Below are 25,844 nucleotides of genomic sequence, written 5' to 3'. Positions count from 1 at the left end.
GTTGGAACTGCCTGCCAGCGCTATAAGCCATCAATCAAACTGTCATTGCTTATTTAGAAATGTAAAATGCCTTTATTGTCATTGCATGTGCCATCAGCCATCACCAGTTAAAACTCTTTAGGAGTGGTTCTCCTAATAAAAAACAAAAGTACACACAAGCAGGTTAACATGATGATGATGATGAATATAAATTAAAAAACAAAACAGTGAAATTGTGCCAGGAATGGCTCCATTTGTCTTGCTTCTCCACATCATCATCAATTTTATACAAGAACCCCCAAATCTAACATCAGGCAAATAACTACAAATAAAATAATGATGATAATTTAGTACTGCTTGGAACTGCTTGGAACTGCTTTGTTGACTTTTGTTTACATGTTTGGCAGTCCACTGGTGATCCTCTGAAATTTCATATAATAAGCATTAGACAGAAACTGGAAAAACTGGAAACAGATATGACAGAATACAATGTAAAACACACCATGGCATGCTCATAGGACACTTCATTCTCTAAACCCCATCTTTCTATGTCACTGTGTTTGTAGTGATACAAAGCCACTAGGTTTTATGGTTTGTGATGTGTGTCTGTATATAAAGAGGTCAGTTTGTGCTGAATATAGACAATATCTGATCTGTAAACTTCCTGCATGCACTACACATACAGATCATACACCCAAATTAGCCTTCAGCCTTTTCTCTGCCTGCTTGTTGTAAATGATTACATTAATATGTCTACAAATGTTCAAATCCACTACACTTTGTGTGACTGTTTGTTTCTTTGTGATTTTTCAATCGCTGCTATTTCCATCCTCATGACTCATTTCTGCACTGAACTGAATTTTGAACCAATAAGAAGGGACTTTTCTCTCCTCGCTCTCTAAAACTATTCTAATCTCTGTCAACAGAATATGGCTGATTCTTTCCTAGATGGTGACATGACCCTGGATTCCTTCATTGATGCCTACCAGAGCAACAGGAAGCTGGCCCATTTGAGAAGGGTGAAGATCGAGAAGCTGCAGGAGATGGTGCTGAAGGGCCAGCGGTTCCCCCAGATCTCAGTCCCTTCCTCCCGATCTCAGGACGTGTCAGTTGCAGCCGCTGTCCTCAGCGAGGCTGATAGCAGCTCTCCTCTTGCCCAGCCCAGGAGGAAACCACCACTTCCTCCAGCACAGCCAGCCCCGATTCTGAATTCAGTTCCAGCTCCGATTTCTGCTCCCCGGCCTGCTGTCTTCTATCAAGCATCGCCATACCCACCAATTCCTCCCAGAACAGGGCAACCCTTCCCCAGCGTCCCCTCTGGCTACCCCAATCACTACCTCTCTCAGTACCCCCCTGCTCTGCCTCAGAGGCCCCCTCCTCGTATGGCCCCACAACCTGGCTTCATCATGCAGTAAATAGTAACAAGAACTGGAACTTCTCTGAGGACATTTTTTTACTATGTCGTCTGCCTTCTTGGATTACGACCAGTCACAACACAAGAAGGCAGACCTGCACCGGCTGGTCTGGTCACATTCAGCTGAAGCAGATCTCCAATAACTTCTGTGGATTCACATTCCCCTCTCACTCCCACCAACACCTCCCCCCAAAAAAATAAAAGACGTGACAAGATCGGCCTTGACTCGGCCCTAAGTACCTTTAGGGTAGCGGCCATCCTCAGGCTGCAGCGAAACCAGGTGTCAGTCCATGAGTCACTGAACCTGTCATTTATCAGCACTTTTATGTTGCCCTCACCCACAGCCTGTTTCTCAACCCCTCCTTCAAATGTTCCTCAAGCTGTGTTGGAACAGTAAAGTCGTTTAAAATAGGGTTTGATTAGTCATTTCCATCTGCAGCATATTAATTCACTAATAATATATATGCAAGCAAAGAGACCCTAATTACTGTGCAGTTTTGATGATCATTTCCCAGAATATATTCAGGCAAAAACTGCATCTATGCTGTGATTTTTTTTTTTTTAATATATATAAAAAATTCAAGGTACATAGGAATATTTGAATTTCAACACGTTCTTATGGTATAGTACTAATTGAGTAATGTTAATATTAGCCAGGAATAGACTGATTAACATGTATAAAAGGAGGGCTTGTGGGTTATTCTAAAGAGAATCCAGACTTGCCTAGTTCAAGATGGCTAACTGCTCCATCTCAGGGCAGAAGTTTGAAAGGGAGATGAAGAAGGAGGATTAGCAGCTGAACTGTCGTAACACATAGGAAGGCCTACAGAGCCGTACCTGAAATGAAGGATTTATGTATAGCCATACAGTACACTACAGATGTGTGTTGTTTCTGTGGGTTCCTGTTGTAATGCAAACACTCCTTTATGTCCATTGTCTTTAACACCCTCAGCTGGGATTAGAATGATGCCAACAGCTCTTTGGATCTCATACACACTGAATGGTTCCGTTCAGTTTTCTGTCACACTGAGCACCAAAGACTTCCCACATCAGTCCGTGTTGTTTTTTTTCTGTAAGTGAAACATTTGTTTGGATTATCTACTATTGTTCCCAACATATCTGTGTGTGATGATAAGTTGAAACACTCCTGTAAAACATGCAAGCCAGATGTCCTCAAGAGGAACTTACAGGTTCCGCCTGGCTTTGGGAGGAAACCTTTTCTCTGGTGCGATTTAAAACAAAAAAAGATTTCTTTTCCTCCCGTCTGCTGTTGCTGTGCACTGTTGAAGAGCCATGAGTGCCTACACTTGAAGTGACGTTGATCACGTCCTGCTGACTCTATGTTCCTCTATGCTCAGCTGTAGATGTTTAGAACCTATCCACCCCTATGTTTAGGATAAAAAAAGGCCTAGCATTTGGTCTTCTGCTCCTGGCTTTGTGTTCAGCCTGAAGGAAAAAAAAGACTGACTGTCTTTGCTTTTCAGCAGTAGCAGAAAGCTGATAGGTAACGTGCCAGAGACGAGAGACAACCCCAGGCTGTGTGCCTAGTGGTGCTTCTACTTCTCTTCCATCACTTGGGGTGAAATCATATTTTTGCATGTGATAATGCTGAGTTTTGTTTAGTTTTTTAAAATTGGTTAAAAAAACAGGGCTCTTGAATATATGTGTCATATCTCTGTGATGGAAAAAAATGCACACAATATACATGTCAGCAGGCAAAACTACAGAAAAAGAAGCTGAAGCATCAACGTCTCGATGAACCAGCATTTCTAATGACTAACAATAGAAGAATCTATGTGCATGGCCTTTGCTCTGTGTTCAGTTTGAAGAAGACTCCTCTTTAATAATTCCTTTTTTTAGCTATCAAGCTGCTTTTTATGTTTAAACTGATCCTCTGCATCCATGGTTTTATATGTGGTTGGTGATAATTTCAGTGTAATGTTGTAGGTATTTACTTATAATGAATGTTTAAGTGGACTTTAATGCTATTTTCAAGTTCAATAAATCTCATTTTTTTGTATGTTTTCATCCAGGTGATTTATTATCACATCCTGAATATATTAGAGTTCCCTTTAGACACATCGTACTTAACAATGAACAAAGACCGCCCTCTAGTGTTCCATTTTAGTAATGATTGAAACTTTTCACTATCTAAGAAGCATGTTATCAATATTCTGTTGAATATATATGATCATTATTATTATGCTGCATTCCTATAATTGGGTCTACTTGGTAAGTAATAATATGTCAATGTTCTCCAGTATTGCATTTTAAATTTTATTATAAGACCCACATCCAGAGATATCTTTTCATACAAGGGGCTGAAAACCAGCACTGAATAGATGTGATCTTCAGACCCTCAAACTCAAAAGTCACTATTTGGATATCATTAATACCAAATCTGACACTCGGTTCCAATCTGTAATCCATGCTGGGATTGCACATTTTTGACCCACAAAGAGGCTTTAGGGTGAAAAAATAATTAACTAATCCGGCTATAGAGATGATGTTTCAGTCCAGCAACACAAAATCCAAACCACCTTGGCACACCTACCTGCAGTCGAGAATTTACATTGAACTAACAAGAACGGGAAAAGCTATTACCTCAGATTCCCAACTTGTTCATGGATTGTACACTGTTATGTGCAATACAAAAGGAAACGTGCTGGAATTAAGACATTTGACACACGACCTTCTTTAAGAGCTGACATTTGACATTAACTCTGCAGCAGTGTTTTCTCAAAACAAACCTCACATCAAGGAGGAAAAGTGTTTGTGAACGCACCCCTAACCCACGTGTCACGTTTCCATAGTCACGTCACATCGGCTCCACCATGTTGTAGGAAATCCACCACTGCTCCTCACTCACTGTCAGATTAGAGTTTAATCCGAGGAGGAGGATACACTGTCAAGACGCTGTCTGCATCTTGGAAGGACTTGCGGTGTTTATGCATACTAAATAAGCAGCTTTTATTTTTTATTCAACAGAGGACCTGCACACAGAAAATGAGACGCCAGTCTTCCCTGCTGTCTTTGCCTGTCCACCGACTTGCCAATACATTAAGATGTTAGCTGGCTAACTAGCTGAAAAAGAGTAACTAAATCGGATTAGCGGCTAACGGCAGCCTCCTTCTGGGTAATATCCAGGTATTTGCTGTACTGCACAACTATTACCAGCAAACGGTTGCCCGTTTTTATCGCTGTAACATTTCTACTATTGTGTCATAATTCCTATTTTGTGCTTTAATTATCCGCTAGCGTTAATGTTGCTGCAAGCTAGCTAGGTTATTAGCTGGTTGAACAACAACAAGAGAAGCACCTTCTTCGCTAGCTAATCTGAACTCTTTGTTGGAGAGAGTAAACATAAAAAGTAGTGCCTCTGACCCCAAACGAAAGTCAAGACGGAGGTGACGGCCAGACCTGTGTGCTAGCTTGTCTTCAGGCTAGCTGGGCTAAGAACTGTACAAGATTTGCACCCCGAAATTAGCCTCCAGTCGCAGCAAAGATGTCAGGAAAGGATAAAGACAAAGACAAACAGGAGAAACAGTCCACAACGGAACGGCTGGTAAAAGGTAAGTCAGTTTTATAAAACTGCAATACTAGCATCATACATTTTTGACTTGTTAATGTATGAATGAAAACCACCTGTAGCTTTTGAAAAAGGAAAAAAACAACTTTTGTTTAAACACACTGTTTTTTGAAAGGCTTGTGCCCTGAAGCTAAATCTACAGATTTTTAGAAATCATAATGAATATGATTGTATATATGTGTAGTTTATGTTGATATTTTACTTTTATATTGTGGTCACATTCAGGCTTACTCTACTTACTTTAGTTAACAGTTCATAAGCATTGATCAAAGCATCTTTTTTATTGACTGCTACGTCTCTAATTTCTCCAGAGTATATGTAATAGTATTTGCAATAAACCATCACACAATAGAAATCAAAGCTGTGAAGCTGTCTGATCTAGTCTTGCTGATATTCAGGATGGATTAAATCTGAGATCATGAGGTGTTTTCTCACTCTTGGGAATACCCAAGGTCTGCTCAAGTTACCAGCTGAGCTTGACAAGATGGATTCCTCCACACTGAGGTCGTTGTGGCTCATTGGACAGACAGGGCACTATTTGTTGTGTCTCACTAACACGGGACAGGCAAAGCCAAGTCGGAGGTAGCTCCGGAGAGAAGGGAAAGACGGAGATAGGGGGGGAGAGAGGGAGTCCAACTCCACCCCTCCTACCAATCACTGCCAGCACGACGACTTAATGCCAGTGCAGCCCACATCCCTGTCTGTCTGCAAGGGCACTGGGAGAGTGTCCTGCCAGAGGACTGGAATGCTGAAGTGTGAGCCAGTAGGGAGAGAGTGAGTTAATTGTGGAAAGAATCTCCCCAGTGATGTTCCTAACATGGCCAGCCACACAGTGGGGAGAGAGAGAGAGAGAGAGAGGGGGGATAGGAGCGTGACAAGGAAGAGGAAAGAAAGAGTAGGCTGAACACCTTTGCTTTCTGGTGGGAGCCCAGACTGATGTGTTAAAAAAGTCAAACTTTAGATTTATGACTTGAAAATATGAAAGATCACAATAAGGTTTGAAGTTTCTCTGTAACTGGTGGCTGTAAGAGGGCTTAACTGGTAGACTCCCTAAGACTAATGCTGCTCTGGTTGTGTAAGTCAGCAGTTAAGCTGCTGAGTGTTGCCTTTGACTTGGTAGCTCAGGTTTTTGGTCATTAAGTTAGATCTTTTCACCTCAGGCTGTGAAGAAAGCGAGACAAGGCTTTGCTTCCGGCTTGCTGTGGCAATGATTTATATCATCTCTGATTGAGCGGTATTGTTGCTGTGACTTAGAGCTGACACTGTGTGTGTGTGTGTGTGTGTGTGAAATAAAATCATGGAGAGGGCAGTGCAAATGTATGCTGTTACTACTAACCCACGTGACTGACAGTCAGAGATGGCGAATAAACCCACAGGCCTGGCTATTTAGCTTGCGACGGTAATGCATTCACTGATAATTAGAGCAATCTGAAGTGGACTTCATGATTCATCAAGCCACAGTCCGCTCCATTCATCTCTATCCAGCCGCATCTTTGTAATTCAATCCTCTTCTATTGTGTTGATTTTGAAACAATAGTGAACATATTCCAGACGCAGGCTCATATCACTGTCCAAAACATTATCCTCGGTGGGCAGGATGGTAGATAGTGGTGTCTTTGTTTCTTGAGTCGTTTGTTGTCATGCCAGACTGTGGGTGTTGATGCAGTGCAGCAGTGACCCGCTGTGTGTCTGTGGTTTTGAAGAGTTCATCAAACATTAATGCTAATTAGGCCAGGCAGTGTCTAATAAGAAGCCAGTCTCAGGGCAGTGGCAGCTTATTATTTTATTATTAGCTTATTATTTTTAACAAAAAAAAACAATTTTCTCCATTGGGTCGTGTGTTAGAAAAACAACTGGCTGGCCTGGCTTTTGTACGCACCGTTTTAGCGCTCAGTCAGTGTGTTTAAGAGGAGTGATGCAGCTCACTGGTAGTCAGAGATTCATTTGTATCTGTGTTTGAACAGATGGGTCCAGCCTTGATTGTACAAGCAAACGACCCCAGGATTTTTATTATTATTGTTGTTTTTATTATTGGAGGGCAGGAAGCTTTTTCCTGTTGAGTTGGACGGAGTATTCAGTTCTGGGCATTGAGATGAGTTATTATTGTACAGCGTGGGTAATTACTGCCAGCCTCCAGGCAAATACTCGTAAATTTGGTCAGCACAGCTATTGCCTGAAATGTTTTACGGTCTGGTTACCCCATGGTCATGATGCAGCCCATTCTGTATCCTTATGTTTTCACTGAGCTTGCTTTGTTCGCACAGGAGGCTTCTTTCAGTGTGACGAGGCTTTTAAGTAAACAGCCTGTGAATCTGGAAGCCCTTGCTAATAGAGGCTTTACCTAATCTGTTCTTAAGGCTCGTACCTCAGCTTACAGCTCTCTTCACAGCCGTGCCTTGTAGGCCTGGGAGCACTTACTGTTTATTTATACCACACTGGTCAATGCATGACAGGTTGTCCTCATGGCAAGCTAGCCAAGCTGAAGCTATACTCCCAGCTTTTGCATTAACAGGTCAGGCTATAGTCTGGAACAACAGTTCAGAATGAATCAAACACCCCCTTTCTGTATTCACAGCCTCAGTGGATCAGCTTCTTAGTATGTTTTTTCTAAGTGCACACTGCAACACAGACCTAGGCGCACATACATTTGTCTTCCCCTGCACTCAAGAACCGCATCACTGATTAGTAAATGCACCCACACAAAAAAGTCATTAATGCTTTTTTTTTCATGCTGCACTTGGATTTGCTTTTGTGTGGGCGTGACTGCATTCTCAAAGTGCCTCTGTTTTTTTTCTTTCCTTCCCACCAGCACCACTTTCACAGAAGTAACACAAGCTGATATCAGTATTTTTGTCACATTTTATGGAACAGGGTTTCCTGAGCACTGACTTGCAGATTAATTGTGATACAAGGAATTCAGGATTGTTACATGATCACTTTTTTGCCATATAAAGCCAATTTTTTGTGTGTGTGTCTTACAAATAGCATTGCAGACTAGATTTGCACCATACTTAATTGATGGCATAATGCTTATGGTGTGTGCCTAGTCTGTTATTAGACACACCAGCTGTAATCCCCTTTACCTCACAGGCCCTGGAAGTGAGAGTGCTTGGATCACACTCTTACTATTGTTTTGAACAAGTGCAGATTAGTCTGTGACTATCTGCTGCTGGGCTTTTTTTGAACAGATGAAGCACTAATCTGCATATAATTTTGCATTGAATGGCTGTGTTTCTTTTTCAAATTGGCACTACCTGTCTTCCTTTAATCCATAATTCATGTATACACAGTAGTCATCACTGGCCTTTCATTTTCATTCTCTGATAAATTTTAAAGTTTAACTTTAACTCACCTGCGTTTTGATCATGAAGCTCTCAGTTCTCAGCTTCGACAGCACTGACCTTTAGTGATGACAGTAAAAGGATTGTGTAGGTGGTATGGAGAAGCTTACAGAGAAAAGATGGGTCAATTGAGGTGCAGGGCTTTGGCTGTCTCTCTTACACATTTCTCACATGGCATTTTCATGTAGATGTTTCCCTCCTCAAATGCAAATATCACAGATTTACAGTCTTTTGCTTTTCATATATTACTAATCAACATGCTTCTTGTACAGATGCATATGAAGATGTTGGCATTTTCATCAATCAGCAGATTCTGATGGCTTAGTTTTCAACACAAGCATGTAATAAATGGTCATGGAGAGTTTCGGAAATATCAGAACTGTGTTGAAATTGTGAACCTTATTGTAACTGTAAAAATTCCCATATTTTACAGGCATTGGGGAATGTAAACAGGAAGTGGTGCATTGCCAGGGAAGGCAGTTATTGTAGCTCACTGCGGACTATAGCATAAAAAAATAAGTTTCTGTTCATTTTCTTTTTGGCAAGTTGGCACCAACTTAGCTGTTAGCATTTCCTGCCTGTGTCCATGTATGTTCAGACAAATAAACGTATAATGTATAAAAAAACGTATAAACATGGAATGTCTTCATTGTTGCATGCCCACTGTTTTGTTTTTTCCCCCTCGTTTATCATAATTCTGTTATTCTCCTTTCTAGCTGTGCCATACCCTCCACAGCATAAGCTTACTATAAAAGAGCTGTTTGAAGATGGCAAGCCCAATGCTGAGCTGCTCCGCAACCACCTCGTCAAGGAGGGCAGAGTTGAAGAGGACGTGGCTCTTAAGATCGTCAATGATGGGGCCAACGTCCTTCGCCAAGAGAAATGCATGCTGGAAGTGGAGGCGCCTATAACAGGTGGGGAGGGGAGCACGCCTTCGGGCAAAGATCTTAGATGGGCACAATTTATTTTACGTAGAGAATGGAATGGTGTATTTTAGTTTCTGAAAATATTTTCATTTGGGTGTTTCTAAAGTGGGTTTTTTTGGTATCCTCTTAGGACACGAATGAATTAATGTATTTTGTTTTCGGTAAATATTTCAAATGACTATTTTAATTTAAATATAAAAAAAAACAGGTGGACTGGCAGATATATGCTTGGAGCCAAAAAGGGACTGTGCTGTAAAGTATGTTTGGCAAAAAATGGACATGCTGTTGTCCTGGATGTAGTAGTGTAATGAAGCAAACTGGAAGACTGTCCTTCAGCTGGAGTCTATGGCCATGACTTCTTCTTTAATGTGCCATCCACCTTAGCTGCTTAGCTTCTTTATATGTATTACCTTGACATTTGACATCATAAATGCACACATACTGTGTGTTTTGAAGGGATTGGATGAGGAATAAATGAGTCACTTCAACACATCATATAAAGCATTGTAAACAATGACTAAACATAGCTTAATTCCACTGCAGTGCTGTTCATATATACTGCCAGCTGGTCTAAACTGACTCCAGTAAAAGATCAAGGTCTTCACAGACTGCCGGAGTCAACTCCGTCATCTCAGATTTTGAAAAGGATCTGCACTTACTTTGCTGACCTTTGCATGGTCTCAATTCAGCACAACAAAATTCAGCTGCCTCAGATCTAACCAGCTGTCAGAAAAACACGATTTTTCATTCCTTGGGTTTTCTCACTTGAAGTAAAATATAAAGGCCAAACCCAGAGAGCCCATGTTTCTAAAGTTTCTCTAATGTAGGCAATGTCCACTCATCCATCTTCAAACCGCTGAATGTAGGCAATGTATACTGTATAATTGTTAAACTCTACAATCAAATCAGGATTTGTAGTATTAAATTGAATTATTGTGTGACATTTTAGTAAAGAAACAAAAATAATACTAACTTACATGAATAAATAATATCAGCGTGTTTGTCTTTTGGCAGTATGTGGTGATGTCCATGGGCAGTTCTTTGACCTTATGAAGTTGTTTGAAGTGGGAGGATCACCCAGTAACACACGGTATCTCTTCCTCGGTGACTACGTAGATCGAGGATACTTCAGTATTGAGGTAAGTCGTTTGTCCTTTATTTTAATAATACATTTTTAACCTAAAATGCTTTTTGTGCAAAAATACTGCTTTTTATGTTCTTCATAAGAAGAACGAAACCCAAGAAGCAGACATAACCATTGGGATATGAACTTTCCGATGCATCAAACCACTGTTCAAATCGTGCTAACAAGATTCTGTGAAAAACAAAAAAACTGCTTACTTCTTAGTCCAAGTGTGTAGTCATGATTGACTCACCAGTGGTCCCATGGCTACAAAGCAAAAAAGTTAGTTTGCTATAGGTTTGATATGCAGAGTGGAAAAACTGGTTTGTAAAAGCTGTAAAAATAGAAAACACCCCAAATATGTTAGGGGTTCAGAGAGACAAATACATGAAATAATAAATAGAAATTTTAGGCAGATCCACATTTAATTTCAGATGTAATCAGTCTTTACAAGTGTTAAGTGTGACAAAACTGTATAACCAATGTGCTTTTGATGCTGCTGCTTGTAATTGTACATATTTTATTATATATTATATTGTGCATTAAAAGCACTGTCTGCAACTCAAAATGAAAGCCTTTAAAAACGATTGAGGGTACTAGATCCTTGTGTATTGTCTGTTGAACAAACTAATTATGCAGGTAATGACACATCCAAATGGGACAGTTCATGCATGCTCATGGGAACATTTAAAGTAAAGAGGAGGCAGTCTGACTGCTGACTCTACAAAGCACAGGCCTCCAATTGACATCCTTGACTGGAGGGAGGTGACCCATTATCATTGGTTAAAAAAAAAAGAAAGAAAGTTTATTCCTCACCCTAATACCGCAATGCTTTGTGCAGGTTGAGTAAAAACTATTCTGATGGTTCAGTATCAGTTTGAAAAATTGGCAGAACTACTACTTTTTGCCAGCATGGATACTGACAAAGAACAGGCAGACATTGTTCCAGATGGCATTGAATTAATCTTGGTCTTGATGGAGATTTGTAAAAAACATTTTTTTTTTTTTACCTTGTGGGAGTAGTGTGAATCTCGAGCTTTACTGCTGTTTATTCTGACTCACAGGGAGGTGCAGTATTAATTTTGTATTCTTTGTTACAAATAATTCTGCACTGGTTTACGTATTCCTGTATGTGTTTATGTTGGTTGCGGTTACATTATCAATTAACAAGTGGCTTGGGACAGACTCTTCAAATTTGCTTATGGTAGTTCACTTACAGTGAACTTACATTTTGGCCAAGCTGCATGCACAAGTGCAGCCTTTTGATGGCTGCTGGATTTTACAGTGAGGTAGGGTGAAATACCAGTGTTCAAAGTGGGGACTAAAACTGGGAATAAGTAAAGGAGGTAGATCGCAGGCCAAAGGATATCAATTTGATCTTAGTGACACTTTTGTAAACAGCTCTTATAATATCTGAATAACTAGAGCTATTCCACCCTGTGTGGAACGTTGTGTAACATTGCAGCTAAAACATGGATGCAATACTAACAACATGCAGCTATTATTAGACATCCCTCAATGTTTAACAACACACCTGTGTTGGTCTAGTGTTGAACCAGATTTCCCATTTGTTTGACAGAAAAATCATTGACTACTCTAAGACATATTAAAAAAGACTCTACAATGTAAGTTCAAAATCTTCTGATTTTCTCTGTGACATTTTTATGCAAAAATAATAAATAGATTCAGAAAGTTGCAGACATGGTGATGAAAATAATCAGTAATTGGCAGCCCTTAATCAGGCAAAATTGTCCTCACAACCAAGCAAATGAATTGGCTGTAGACAGACAACTACAACATTAAATGAGTTAATATATAAAATCTGTTTTCCTTCCTTTTTATCAGAGAGAGATGCTTTGTCTGTGTGGTGTATGTAAAGTGAGCAGAAATATAAGCTTCACGTTTATAGCTGTTTGTTCTTACTAGCAGGGCTGATAATTCATCTTAAAGGCCACGGAGCTCACTGCAGCAACACACGAGACAGATATAGGAAAATGGATATGAGGATATCGTTACCTAGGTAACATAAAGAGTCACCATAGCCTCTTGAAGTATATTACCACTGGAGGCCAGCAATTTGCCAAAGTCTAAATTGAGTGTATGTGAGCAACCCATTTTATTCTCTGTGCTCTGTTTTATCTACTTAGTGAATAGTCTTTGATCTGAGAGTGTGTCTGTGGACGGAGTAACTCTCCTAGCCTCATGCAGCCCCACCCCTATACACACCAGGCACAGGCTGAACTGTGTGCATCTCTGGGTTTGAGGTGAAGATAGCCAGTATTTACATCTGCCACACAAACCTTTGTGCCATTTTCTTCACCCCCCCCCCCCCCCCCCCCAACTACAGCCTCAAACACAGAGTGGCAAAAGACTGCAGAGGGCTCTCATTAAAACCCATGTCAGCTTCCAGCCACTCTAAGCCATGTCCCTTCCTCCGCCTCCGCACATAAGAGATCAAGTCACACCGACATCCCCTCACATTTACCTACTCTTCACAGCTCTGTATTCCTCTCAACAATAGAAGCAAATTAGACAAGCGAGTCGTGGCTCATAAAATCTTTTTTTCTTTTTTTACATTGTCATTTATGTGAATACACACCTGCTGGCTCCAGTTACCTTGGCATCTTGTTCCAACAACTTAATAGCAGGCCATGGTTGGTGCATGTGAAAAGAGTGGGCTGAGAGTGGCAAGTGGCAGCTATTGAACTGTGTCTGGCCACTGAAGTTCATTTGGATTGTAAATGCTGATCTGCTTTCTTATGTTTTATTAGAGCCAGCCTCTGATGCATTCAGAGGATTGTAATATGAGATGAGTCTGTAAAAGGAAAAGCTGTCTTTTTTGCATCCCGAATGTAATTATACATGTTTATATCCATTGATCAGAATGCATTTATTTTTATTTTATTAAAGTAAAAAAGGCCTACATGGGTAGTTAAACTAACTTGTTTTGGTGAAGTTCAGATTGAAACATGCACAAACAATCATGTGGGAAAAAACGTGGTTATTTGTAATTAGGGCTGTGAGCTTTGAGATTGAGTAGTAGGGAATAGTGGACATTTAACCCGTGTACTGTTTAACTGACCACCAACTGTTACTCGCTAGCTTTCAAAGAACTTTGCTAGCTTCTTAGAATTTCCTATGTAGGGATTGGTTGGATATGGTTGTTATACACAGTCACTGACAGGTTCTTCATCCAATCTCCTACCAAGTTCATGTCCTTCCTAAACCTCCACTGTGTGAATGTGGAGTGTTGGGTGAGGAGTGATTGAAAGATTTCAATGTAAAGCACTTTGTAAAGTGCTATATGAGATCAAAGAATTAGTATTGTAATATTATTAAATGCTTTCTTTTGGCGACCTCTGAAATGGTACTGTATATGAAAAGATCTGATAAAAAAACGTGTTGTACACTGCACATCTTAAGTATCAGCACCCATCTCTGATCTTTCCTTTCCTACATCTTCTCCTCCCCAGTGTGTTCTCTACCTCTGGTCGCTCAAGATCAACCACCCTACCACACTCTTCCTTCTGCGTGGGAACCACGAGTGCCGGCACCTCACAGAGTACTTCACCTTCAAACAGGAATGTAAGTGCATTTCAGCCATATGAAGGGCAGTCTGGTGTGCTCCTATACTCTCTGAACCACTTCAGACTGGCCAGTATCAGTACCAGTGTCAGGATTCAGATTTCAGGCAAATCTTGGGTTTAGTGGTAGAGAAGATTGTCACAATGTAAGTGTAGGTTTGTATTGGTAGTTTTTAGGTTACTTTAGGCATAAATAAGGAAGTAAAACAGGAAAACTTTAAAGCCCCTTAATAAAATGTCTAGCATCCAAATATGTTTGTCACAAACTGCTGGATTGGGGAGTCCCATCACTACATTAAGCAGTCTATCAGCATCACAGTCATTACAGAGCAGAGGTAGACTTTTTCTTTTCACATTGCAGATGATGGATTGCTGAAGCATAGAAAGCAGCCAGGCATGCTGTTGATGCATCTCAGACAGCCACACACACGCACAAGTGATTTAAATCTGTAACAGCTGCTTGCGTGAATCTGTGTGCGTGTATGCATGCACAAGTGCGTGTCCATGAAGCAGGTGTGGAGATATTAGTATGCAAACTCAGAAACAAAGATACTTTGGCAGTCAGCAAAGACAGCCTTGCCAGCTGCAAATAGATTTCACTCAGTACGTCTCCACTCCCACCCACATACCCCCTCATCTGCACACACACACACACACTGACACACTCACTCATACACACACTCACACGCAGACTGTACCACCTTTTAGGTAGTTGTTGAATGCATAGCTACAGATTTATAATTAAGATGGGAAAGCATGCATGTAAAAAGTAATAATGCAGACAATGCATTAGATTTAGGTAAACGTTTTTAGGACTAAACTAATGTTTAGGGTTCCCTCTGATGCTGCTGCTGCCTAAATTACAGACTACTCACCTCTGTGTGACACCAGTTTCTCTAAGCAGCAGCACTCACTTGTGAAAGGAGAGCCTAACAAGCATATTGATTGGCTGTGACGAATCTTTGATGTGATGTGGTTTATACTCACTTATCAGTTAAGCACTGTGATTATATTTGATCAGATAATAGATTTGCTCCAGAAATTAAGCATAGCAATTGGAAATGATTACAACTAGTCCAATGGACTTTACTGCATAGTAAAACATACTCATGCATTTATTTAGTTTTATTTCTGATCTGCAGTGTTTCATGTTACTATCAGAGCATCAAGAAATCCTCATTCTTACTGCTAAAGCAGTCGAATGAATGTGTCAGGCATAAAGAAGCTTTACACACATATTATGCATATTCACTTGCAACATACACAACATATTATAGTCACTTTTGGAGCAAGATGTGTTTTAACAACTTGCAGTTTGGTCATACAACACAATAGACGTCATAGTCTAGAAGAGTGTAGTCCAAAATCTGTTAGACCAGTTATTATGTAATTTATGTGGCTGCTGTTATATCTTTGTACTAAAGAATTAGACATATTTAGTTGTATAGTGGATTGTGTTATTAAAATAGGTAAACATTATAAATGTGGTCCCTTCTTAACTTAATTTTTAGACTAAAGAGTATTCATTTTAATAAAAGCATGCACTACCTACATCCAGCACTCTTTACTGGCACTCATATTGTACTGTCCTGGCTGCTCCCTCTCTATAAGGAGTTGACTTCCTCCTGACCTTACCTGACCCGCAGTCTTACGCAAGTGGCAGAAACTGCCTGGAAACAATCATCGGTTCTGCTGCTGGCAGACGGGCTGTACTGGCTGCTGATACAGATTTTATAGACATTGATTGCAAATTGTGCTAGAAAAAGTGAAGTGTAATTTGACATCGTTTTTTCTGCAGGTAAAATTAAATACTCTGAACGAGTGTATGACGCCTGTATGGAGGCCTTCGACTGCTTGCCCCTTGCTGCCCTGCTCAATCAACAGTTTCTGTGTGTACACGGTGGACTCTCACCAGAAATTAACTGCCTAGATGACATAAGGAAAGTAAGTGATGAAACTGTAAATGCCTCATTCTTTTGCTGTTTTTTTGTACTAAAACAAACTGAGTTCTTCTGGTTTTGTATTGTGCTCAATAGTTAGACAGGTTTAAAGAGCCTCCAGCATTTGGGCCAATGTGCGACCTGATTTGGGCCGACCCTGGTGAGGACTACGGCAGTGAAAAGACATCTGAACACTTCAACCATAACTCCGTCAGAGGCTGCTCTTACTTTTTCAGGTAATAAAACTGCTGTGTGGACATATAATAATGACAAATGATAATCTAACAGAAAATAGGCTGTCTCACACAGGTCAGAGGATGTAGGGCAAACAGTTGATTGAGGCACTTTCAAAAATGGCCTTCTCAAAATAGGTTAAAAGATTAAAAAAAAATAACAGCTTGATCAAAATAGGTTAGCACATTCAATGTGCCTTGACAAAATAGGTTAACAGTTGCAAACAACTCGTTCAATGTATTAAATGGAAATGAGTTCAGAAGTAAAATGCAGTCTAACAACATCTTTGGGCAGATATGGATGCATTTTTCTACAGCTGTGTGAAAGCAAAGGCACTCCACACAGTGAAAGATAACACCATACACACGTCCTCTCCCCTAAGTGGGTGGGGTGGTAGTGTTGCTGTATGGTGTAATAGTAACTGAATTTCTGAATTTCTATCCATAATCTGAATTTCTATGGTAGGTTATGTTTGTACACTGTGTTATAAATGTCTTTTTGCCAAACCTATATATTTACTATATATATTACTATATATTAGTTCTTACTCTCTATGATATTTACACAAGTAGCAGCTAGATTTAGCATAGGAAATGACAAATCCTGTGTTGTTGAATGGGCTGGAGAATCTCCACCAAATATAATTTGAAAACTCATTCTTTTTGGTGTCACAATGTTTTTATGTGGCTTGTAACAAATTCATCCAAGATTTAGTTTGGTTATTATGGTCTGACAGTAAGTAACTGTGTTCATTGCTGCCGTTAGAATCAATAGGCACAGGGCGCTGGTCACCAAAAAAGTCGAGGCAGCAGAAAAAAGCCCAGGATCTTTGTTTGCTGTCTGGTTTCATAACTGTAGCATTTTTTCTAATTTACACATTAAGAAAAATCTTGGTACATTTGTGTCTTTGCATGATGTTAGTCTGTTCAGCCTCTAATATTTCTTGCACCCTTGCTGAGGCCGGCTGTGGTTCTCAGTCCTGCCCCTGAATGCTCAGCATCCCTAAAAACCTAGCTCAACAGGCCAGAGGGCACAGCATGCTGAAAATAACTATTGAAGCATTTTCACTTAGGCCAGCAGCAGTCAGTTTGTAATTGCTCTTAAGGGCCGTCATGCTGCTCCTTTTAATGGTTAAAGTTACTTAGCTTTGACCTCCCCTTTGTGGTTTAACAGGTCTGCCCTCTCTCTGCTTCTCTTTGCAGTTATGCAGCAGTATGTGACTTTTTGGTAAATAATAACTTGCTGTCAGTAATAAGAGCCCATGAAGCACAGGATGCAGGGTAAGCATGATCTGTAATCTTAATTTCTAGCATACTATTTATATACAGTATGTTTATTGAGTCTGTATTTTTTTTGTGGCTGCACAGGTATCGGATGTACAGAAAAAGCCAGACCACAGGCTTCCCTTCATTAATCACAATCTTTTCAGCTCCAAATTATCTAGACGTCTACAACAACAAAGGTCTCTGTCTTATGAATCACATTTTTCCTTACATTTACCACGCTTTAGTCCTTGAATGTCTGACTCCTGTCTCTTTCCTTCAATCTTAGCTGCTGTATTAAAATATGAGAACAACGTGATGAACATCCGACAGTTCAACTGTTCACCCCACCCTTACTGGTTGCCCAACTTTATGGATGTCTTCACGTGGTCTTTGCCTTTTGTTGGAGAGAAAGGTATTGACAATGAGAAGCCAAAAATACAACAATAAACCCTGTAAAGAGTCGTTTATGATTCATTCTTTATAGACCAGCCCTGAAGTGTTTCGTTTTCTCATTGGAATTTATAGTAAATTGTGTTAATTGTTAATTTAGGACACAACTAGCAAAATGACATATCAATATGAATCATTACCTCCTAAAAGAAATGGTGGTTAAGTCAAAACAAAGGTTGTTTGGGACATTAAATGTCAACATGAGGAACTGGCTTTAATAATATCATAAACTGCTGCTTTGAGGATGATACTAACAGGCCAGGTTACTCTTTAGAAGCTTCCATCTGTAAACCCATCATTTGCCTAGCAGTAACTTAAGGAGATACCAAACCAATTTGTTATTTGGATTTTAATTCAAATTGAGGTCTAATTCTCTCACACACAGTGACAGAGATGTTGGTGAATGTACTGAACATTTGCTCTGACGACGAGCTCATGTCAGAAGGAGACGACTTGTATGAAGGTAAGTCTGAAAGAATAAGAATGTTGCTGTTGAAAGTGCGTTCAGACCTGTTCATTTTGGTTAGATTGTGAACAGTATAGGCATTTTAATACCAAACCTATTCTTTATAAAATGTAATCATACTGCATGATACATTACACATGGGTTTTAGTATAATGTTGAAGCATACTGTGACAGAAAATGTGTAATAAATCTAAAGGTGTATAATAGAAAAACATACTCATTGTTAGATACAATGAGTCTGCTACCCTGTCCGCAGATTTGCTCCAAAAATATGTCAGATAAATTTAAAATGAGTGCTGGAGGTTGATTTATACATAGAGCTTCATCATGATTCAGCTTTGATCTCAGTTGTCTGTTGATGAGGGAGTTCTGCTCACAAAAGTATAGCCACTATGGTCTGAAACACACCCTTACATGCAGTTCAGCTTTCAGACGTGTCATCTTGTGTTCTTTTAACAACATCATTTTCATGTTAAAAATATGAAAACATCACTGTGTCTTAAACCCCTCAACCTTTTCCAGGTGGCACCTCAGCTATGCGTAAGGAGGTGATCCGGAATAAAATCCGCGCTGTGGGAAAAATGGCCCGGGTCTTCTCAGTTCTCAGGTCTGTCATTAGCATTGTGTGTAAATTCCATGCTTCTTTTTGCCATGATAATGCTTGGACTGGAAAAGGTGTCTCTACGCACACACATGGATCTTAAGGAGCTTGTTGTGGAAGGGCGTCAGAATACAAAAAAAAATTATTTGCAGGTCACCACAGAGCCAGCAAGTGTTGGTGAAATGAAGTCAATTGAGTGCAGAATAAAGAGCTGGTTCAAAACACAATGTTGGCCTGCTAGGATTAATGAGGTGGCACGAGATGAGTCACGATGCACCTAGACTGTATAATGACATTATTCCAGATTAATGCTGTTGCTGCTGCTAGCCTGCTGCATAGCTGCAATTGTGTGGGAAGTAGAGCAGCAGTCTTTCAGACCTTTTTATTTTTTCTGCAAAGGTAATAAATGATATTCGTTGCCCATAGTTTCTTTTGACTCTATATGAAGATAAAGGAACTGGAGATGACTGTGTTGACACAAATCTTTACACTGATCACCGAACCAATACTTAAAAATATGGCTCCAGGTTCTAAAATTGTGTTGGTGGTGACCCACTTACAAAACCAGGACACATGTTAGTTGTTTGGCTGGAGGCCTTTCAAGCTGCCAGTCTATCAGTCAAGCAGTGAGTGAGTGGGCACAGATTAAATATCCAGTGATGATCGAACTTGTGACCTTTAGTTACAGACAGCTTTGTAACAGACAGGTGCAACCCTGCTCACTGAAATGTAATCTGTGTGTGTGTGTGTGTGTGTGTGTGTTCCTCATGTGTCTTTGTTTTGTTTGTGGACCAGGGAGGAAAGTGAGAGTGTGTTAACGCTCAAAGGCCTCACCCCAACTGGAACTCTTCCGGTGGGAGTGTTGTCAGGGGGAAAGCAGACTTTACAGACCGGTAAGTGTGTTTTATATTTAATAAATTGCTTACAATTCTTTCTAGTTGCTATTTAGCACAACTTAGACTCCCACAGACATTTCCTCACTCTTGTGACCAGTCCTGTTTTTTCACAACACAGGCACGAGGTGGTGTTACATGATCTGTTCTTTTTCTAGTGTAGGATTACAGAAGAATTCACAGTAACATGATAAGAGGTTCCCGCTTGAATAAGGAAATAATTAGATAATGCAGTTATTTAAGTCTTTGTTAGTGAGGAAACGGTCAATGTTTTAAAGTAAAACAATCTACCTCCCAGTACTTCTTCTAACAGTTTGTGATTGTGTAACCCACCCTAAAAAAGTAAAGTGTTGAATAATGTCTTACCACTTTGTGTGCCAGACTTTTTTTCTTGGCAGGGAGTTGTAGCTTATCTTCAGTCAACCTAACTGTTTCCTGTCTTTATACTGAGTTAACCAGCCCAGTACATACTAAGTGGTATTGATATTTTGTCACCTTATACAAAGCTTGATTGTTTCATCTTTGATAGCAGGTGCAAACACACAACAGGGCCACCCTGTCTCTTTAAGCTGAAAAAAAATGAATTGTGGGAAATACGTCAATGTCTAAGTGAGACAGAGAGTGGGCAATTCCACTTTTCTGTTTAATTGTCAGTGCATATTGCAGTTTTGATGATGGAGGAGCTTTGTGAAGACCAGCTTTCCTGCTCTGCTAGTCTTTTTGAAACATTATAGATCAATGATCAATGGCTGCGTGCCTGCCACAGGAAGCACTGGCTAGACTTAGATGAAAGCCCCCTCACCTCCATGAAGCAGAAAGTTTTCAGTCTGAGCTTTGGGCTGACTGGTCAGGGAGGTCACCTGAAAGTTGCCGCTGACCCTCTGATCTAAAGGTCAACACCGCGGCCTTGCCCGCCAGAAAACATGCTGGGAGCCATGCTTTGCCACGCTGGAGGCTTACAGAAGTTGCCCAGCAATCGAAGGAGAAGCCACATGTTATGACCTTTTGGAGAATGTCACTGTCCATGTTCGCTCTCAAGCTGCGGCTTTCAGATCATCCTGGGCAGTTCTAACAAAGACGGGAGGTGTTTGTGTGTTTCTGTCCATTTCTCGTTGGTTAATCCAACGCCACTGCACCTCGTCAAGTGTGGGAGGTGATTTTGTTTTCCTGTTTTTAATTGAATTTAACTGAAGCTGTGTAAAGGAGTGTGTCTACATGCACATCTGCCTGGGTGTGTGCACCTCAGCTCAGCTGTATGAACGCCTCATCCTGCTGGTCATTGTTGCCTATCTCGCTCCAGCCTTAGACTCTTAGTCCTCAGCCAAATCCCCCCTCAGCTGTCCACACCTAAGTCCTCATGACTCTTTAACACCAGCATCATCTTAAATCTCCAACAGGCTTCTTTCACTCTAACCTTCCCACCCACTCACTAACATGTTCTGATGACATTTTACAGCTGCTGTGAATTGTGGCCCCATATGACTGCCAGGGGCCATCTGTTTCTGCTGTTGATTACACTTGGGTCTACAGTTTACTGTTTATTTGCTGTCTCTGGCTGCTTTGATGACTCCCTTTTTTTCCCCCCTCCTTCCTCAACTCCCATTAACCTAGCTACCATTGAGGCAGCTAAAGCAAAAGGTACGCATTGGCTGTGTGGTTCAAATCTCAATGTCTGTGTTTTGTGTGCGTTATTCACTTTTTAAACAGCCCCACTCGTAAAATGTTCCCACTTTTATTATATCACTGGTTTCCCTTTTACTGTATACTGTGTCCCTTTATGCTGGTTGCTCTTGCATAATCAGTGTCTGTCAATCACACTGGTTCTTCCAGTGTAAAAATAGATGAGATGAACATAACATGAATTGAAATGAATCTTACAAACAATAATTACTGCTTTTTGTTGCATCAATTATAAGAGGGTCAAAGTAGTACATTTCAGCTTATTATTAGACATCCTAAAAACCTGCTACACAGGGGTTTTGTAGTTAGTTATAGTGATTGGGTTTAGGACCTGGCTTGTCGCTTATTGATGAGAAGTCTCAGGCTGTGGCCACATAGGCTTTTCTTGCCAAGTGTGGCTCCCCACACATAGAAAAGCCTGCTAAGACCTGGCTAAGATAAAACCAGGGACATCCCTGCCTGGGATATTTTCAGACACTAATCCTGTTACACCGTTTGGCTGTTGCTACACTGTCTGCCCCTTCTGGTTGATAGTAATGGTTGCTGGATCAGTCAGGATAAATGCTTATTTTTGTCAAATCTGTAAAATGTAAAAGATTTAGTCGAGGTGGATTTGGTGCAGGGCACATCAACAGATAAGGTGCACAGATAACAGAGCGAAGTTGCTCTAGGTTTGTCAAGAGCACAGAGGTTCTCAGACACCTTTGATGACACATAAACTGCAAATTCTTTGCACATTATTTAACTATTACCTAAACTTTAAGCTACATAAAGATATTTTAGCTGATAATTTCAACATTTAACTATGAGATTTACTTGAAGCTGATTTTTCCACATTTATCCAGTCAATAACTTATTATTTCATTATGTAACTATTAATTACTAATTCTTTAACTACTAGCTTCAACATGCGACTCTTCCTTTCAGCTTACTGATAACCATTATATTTCGCTAAAATTGTTTTAACATGTGTAAGAGTTGCTTTCAGTTAATTACGTTCAAATTGCATAACCATTCCTACTATAATCACAACCACGATATGCAATCATTAGTTTTTGCAAACTGTCAACAACCACTCATCTATGACATTAACTATTTGATCATATGATCTTTATTCATAGCAAATTATTGGAGTAATAACGATCCTTAACTGTATGACAATGCATGTATGTCATTATTTTGGCAGTTTAATGTTTCACATTGACACAGCAGAAGCATTGTGGGAGTTAAATATTTGACTTCTCAACAATAATAGATGTATATATTGTCTTTGATGGAATCGTAATTATTTTCACAGATATCTGGTTGTGCAAGAGTAGCCTTGTTTCGAAATAATCAAAAATAAATCGTAAAATCTGAGTTTTCATTCTCTGTTTAACTTGACAATCTAAATGACTGAAGAGTATATCTGAGCAGTCCTTTACAAGTTTGCTTCTCATTTGCACACGTTCTCTGTCTGGTTTCCTTGGCTGTTTCCGGACGTTACCGTAAGTCCACAAAGTGTGAGGTGTTTTATTGTTGTAGCTTGTCCCACTGGTGTTTCCACACTAGAAGTCATTGTTTACCTGTGCATGTGCCGTATTCAGACCGTCTGTTCTGTGCTAGGCAGATAATGTGTTTCGTGCATATCAAATGAAATTCCTCAAGGAATCCAGTTTGATTGTGGCTAAGCAATAGAGTTCACAGCAAGTACTTGCTGTGACGTAGGGTTACTGCTCAAAGCTGTCCAGCTTCTAACGGTTTTCTTTTCGGTGTTTCTTTTGCCCCTCAGCCATTCAAGGCTTCTCTCCCACGAGGAAAATCCGGAACTTTGAGGAGGCACGCGGCCTGGACAGAATAAACGAGAGGATGCCACCGCGCAAGGACGGCCAGCAGCCAGATGGAACCACGATCAACACCAACACCCCCAACAAGAACGGTACTGATGGATAAGCAACAGAACCCTTCCATCTTCACACGGCCCACACCACCTGACTCATAGCCCCCAACCCCACTCTCTCTCTCTCTCTCTCTCTCTTTCTCGCGCTCGCTCTCTTTCTCCCACTCTCTGTCGCTCTTTCTCTGTCTGTCTCCTCTGCTGAAGCTGCCTGTCCATCTTCTGCTTGCCCACAGTTGGGCGGACAACAGAAGCATCACAGACACGTCAGTGGATAAAAACAAAAGGAGGCCACAGTGCTGGGAAAAACACTCGATATGATTATTCTGGGGCTAAAACTTCTCTTATTTATTAAAGATTAAATATATTAGATATATATTGTGTAATAGCAATCAAATATCAAATCATTGATTGAAAACATTATACAACTGTTCAGCTATTGACTGTACAACTTATACATGTCAAAATGATGAGGGAAAAAATAATTTTATAAATTTGAGTTGAAACATAGGCGAAGCCCTTGTTATCTTAGACTTTTAGCCACTTTAAGTTTTTTAATTGTTGTTCTCCATGTATTTGATAAGGGAAAAGTACAAATACTGTAGCCTCAATAGTCCCAATCGGATCATACAAGGTCCATATAGGCACTTGAGGTTCATACAGTGCAGTGTATGCTTATATGTATGTCAGTAAACATATGAATTATATATATGTATTGAGGGGTTGAAAAAAAAGAAGGGAAGTAAATCCCATCAGATTAATATTAATGATGACAAATGAGCATTTTATACTTAAAGCAGAAATTTAATGAAGACCTATAGTCTTATTTATACATTTTAAATGAATCCCCCAAAGATGCTGAATGGATGTTTTTTTTCTTCAGTATTTTGTTCGCTTTAAGAGTGTATTCTGTAATTTGTAAAGGACACTGTTGAAGTGAAGGATTATGTGCAATGATAGTTTGTGTTTCTGGCTGTCCTGTGCTGGTTACGAAACGTGTTCGCAAGATGGCAGCTAGGATGTTCTCGCTCCGCTAAACCAAAAGAAAAGAAGAAAAAAAAGGGACACACACACACATACAGCATGTCTCGCTCTGTCACTGCAGTCAGCACTGTCTACTGATTTCATTGGAAGCACTTTTTCTTCCTCAAACGTTGGGTAAACCAACCTCTTCAGTGCTGAGCGCCGTGCAACAAGATAAGGACAACAACACACAAAAAGGACAAGTTTTACTCTTTGGACAAGAAACTGCTGGCCATACTGTTCTCAACACAGACTAATGTTCATTACTGCGTAGGAATTTCAGTGTACTTAACAGAATAATGACAGTTTGATTTGATGTTTTATTGTAAAACACTAAAAAAAAAAACAGGGTGTGCTTCGGGAGTTTTCCTTTGTTTCTAAAGCCGTATTATTGTCTCCATCTGCTGTTGATTATACAGTATGCAGATTTTCTTGAATTGTGATAACCGTGCGTATCAAATAAGGGAAACATTTGACTTTCAGTGAAATGACAGCATTGTACCAGGACACAATGGACTGAGTCATTCCCCTCGGCAGGGATGATGCTATAAAAGGTACCACCACCAACACGCTAACAGCTGTCTGTCAAGGCCTCACAGTACTGTAATCATCTCACGCCTGTCTGACTCACATACATGGTATCTTATTTTTACAACTCGTGGTCACACCAAAATGGGGAATCATGCTGAGATTGCTAGTGCATATATATATATATTTCTCTCTCCTCCTCTTCACAGGCACTCCCAGCCCTTTAAAACCTGCTTTTTTTCAAGGACATACAAAACTGACTCTACTGGTGCTTCGACACACCTGACTGTAATTCTGTTGTCTTTTTGTCACACAAGAAAAAGAGGGAGAGATAAGCTTTAAAACTTGCTATTTTCTTGTGAATTAAGTCCTTTCTCTGATGTTTTTTTGTTTTAAAAAGGCAGTTGTGCTCATGTGCCATGCCACTTTCTTCACACGTCGAGATCCACGTGTGTGTGTGTGTGCATGTGTGTGTGTGTGTGTGGATGGTGAGTCAAGCCAGGAGCTAAATGACTAAACAATAAATTTCGGTAATCTTCAATATCCTTAAAAAAAATTTCCAACATGTTGTTTGCTGTTATGTTCAGTTGTTTTCTGGGGAAGCTTCCTAAAGATTAAGTATTCGGGTTTACATTCATAACTGTGATGTTGAAATTTGTTTTAAGGCTTTATTGGGTGAGCCATACAGTATACTGACCTCCTGTTAGGTCCCATACATATCTCGCAGAATGTAAAAAAAAAAAAAAATGTTGTTCATCAAAAATCTTATACTAGCTGTAAAAAGGTGAAAAAATGTACCGTATTTGTCATGCAAGGCCATGAAATCTTTTACGTAGTTGTATCACTTGGGGGGGAAAAAAATAAAATTAAAATACAGTGTTTTATTTGACTCATCTTGTTTATGTCAGTGTATTTAAAACTGCTTTTTAGGC

The 25,844-nt window shown here is 40.0% G+C and overlaps 1 protein-coding gene across 1 annotated transcript in view; it reads left to right on the top strand.

The window, feature by feature from the left end:
* LOC114441101 (serine/threonine-protein phosphatase 2B catalytic subunit gamma isoform-like) overlaps positions 1–25,793 on the top strand; it is a 34,285-nt gene extending 8,492 nt beyond the window's left edge. Inside the window, exons 4-18 of the mRNA XM_028413879.1 lie at positions 906–1,391; positions 4,881–4,965; positions 9,040–9,237; positions 10,264–10,388; positions 13,846–13,957; positions 15,755–15,900; positions 15,993–16,132; positions 17,333–17,410; positions 17,498–17,592; positions 17,682–17,807; positions 18,231–18,308; positions 18,834–18,918; positions 19,708–19,805; positions 21,417–21,443; positions 23,257–25,793. Coding sequence (XP_028269680.1) covers positions 906–1,391; positions 4,881–4,965; positions 9,040–9,237; positions 10,264–10,388; positions 13,846–13,957; positions 15,755–15,900; positions 15,993–16,132; positions 17,333–17,410; positions 17,498–17,592; positions 17,682–17,807; positions 18,231–18,308; positions 18,834–18,918; positions 19,708–19,805; positions 21,417–21,443; positions 23,257–23,417 — 2,040 coding nt within the window. The 3' untranslated portion in view covers positions 23,418–25,793. The remainder of the gene's footprint in view (positions 1–905; positions 1,392–4,880; positions 4,966–9,039; positions 9,238–10,263; positions 10,389–13,845; positions 13,958–15,754; positions 15,901–15,992; positions 16,133–17,332; positions 17,411–17,497; positions 17,593–17,681; positions 17,808–18,230; positions 18,309–18,833; positions 18,919–19,707; positions 19,806–21,416; positions 21,444–23,256) is intronic.
* Positions 25,794–25,844: the final 51 nt, after the last annotated feature.

This window comes from Parambassis ranga, chromosome 9 (assembly GCF_900634625.1).
Source record: "Parambassis ranga chromosome 9, fParRan2.1, whole genome shotgun sequence".
NCBI lineage: Eukaryota > Metazoa > Chordata > Actinopteri > Ambassidae > Parambassis > Parambassis ranga.
The sequence above is the reverse complement of the archived record's forward strand: the minus strand, read 5'-3'. Positions and strand labels throughout refer to the sequence as shown.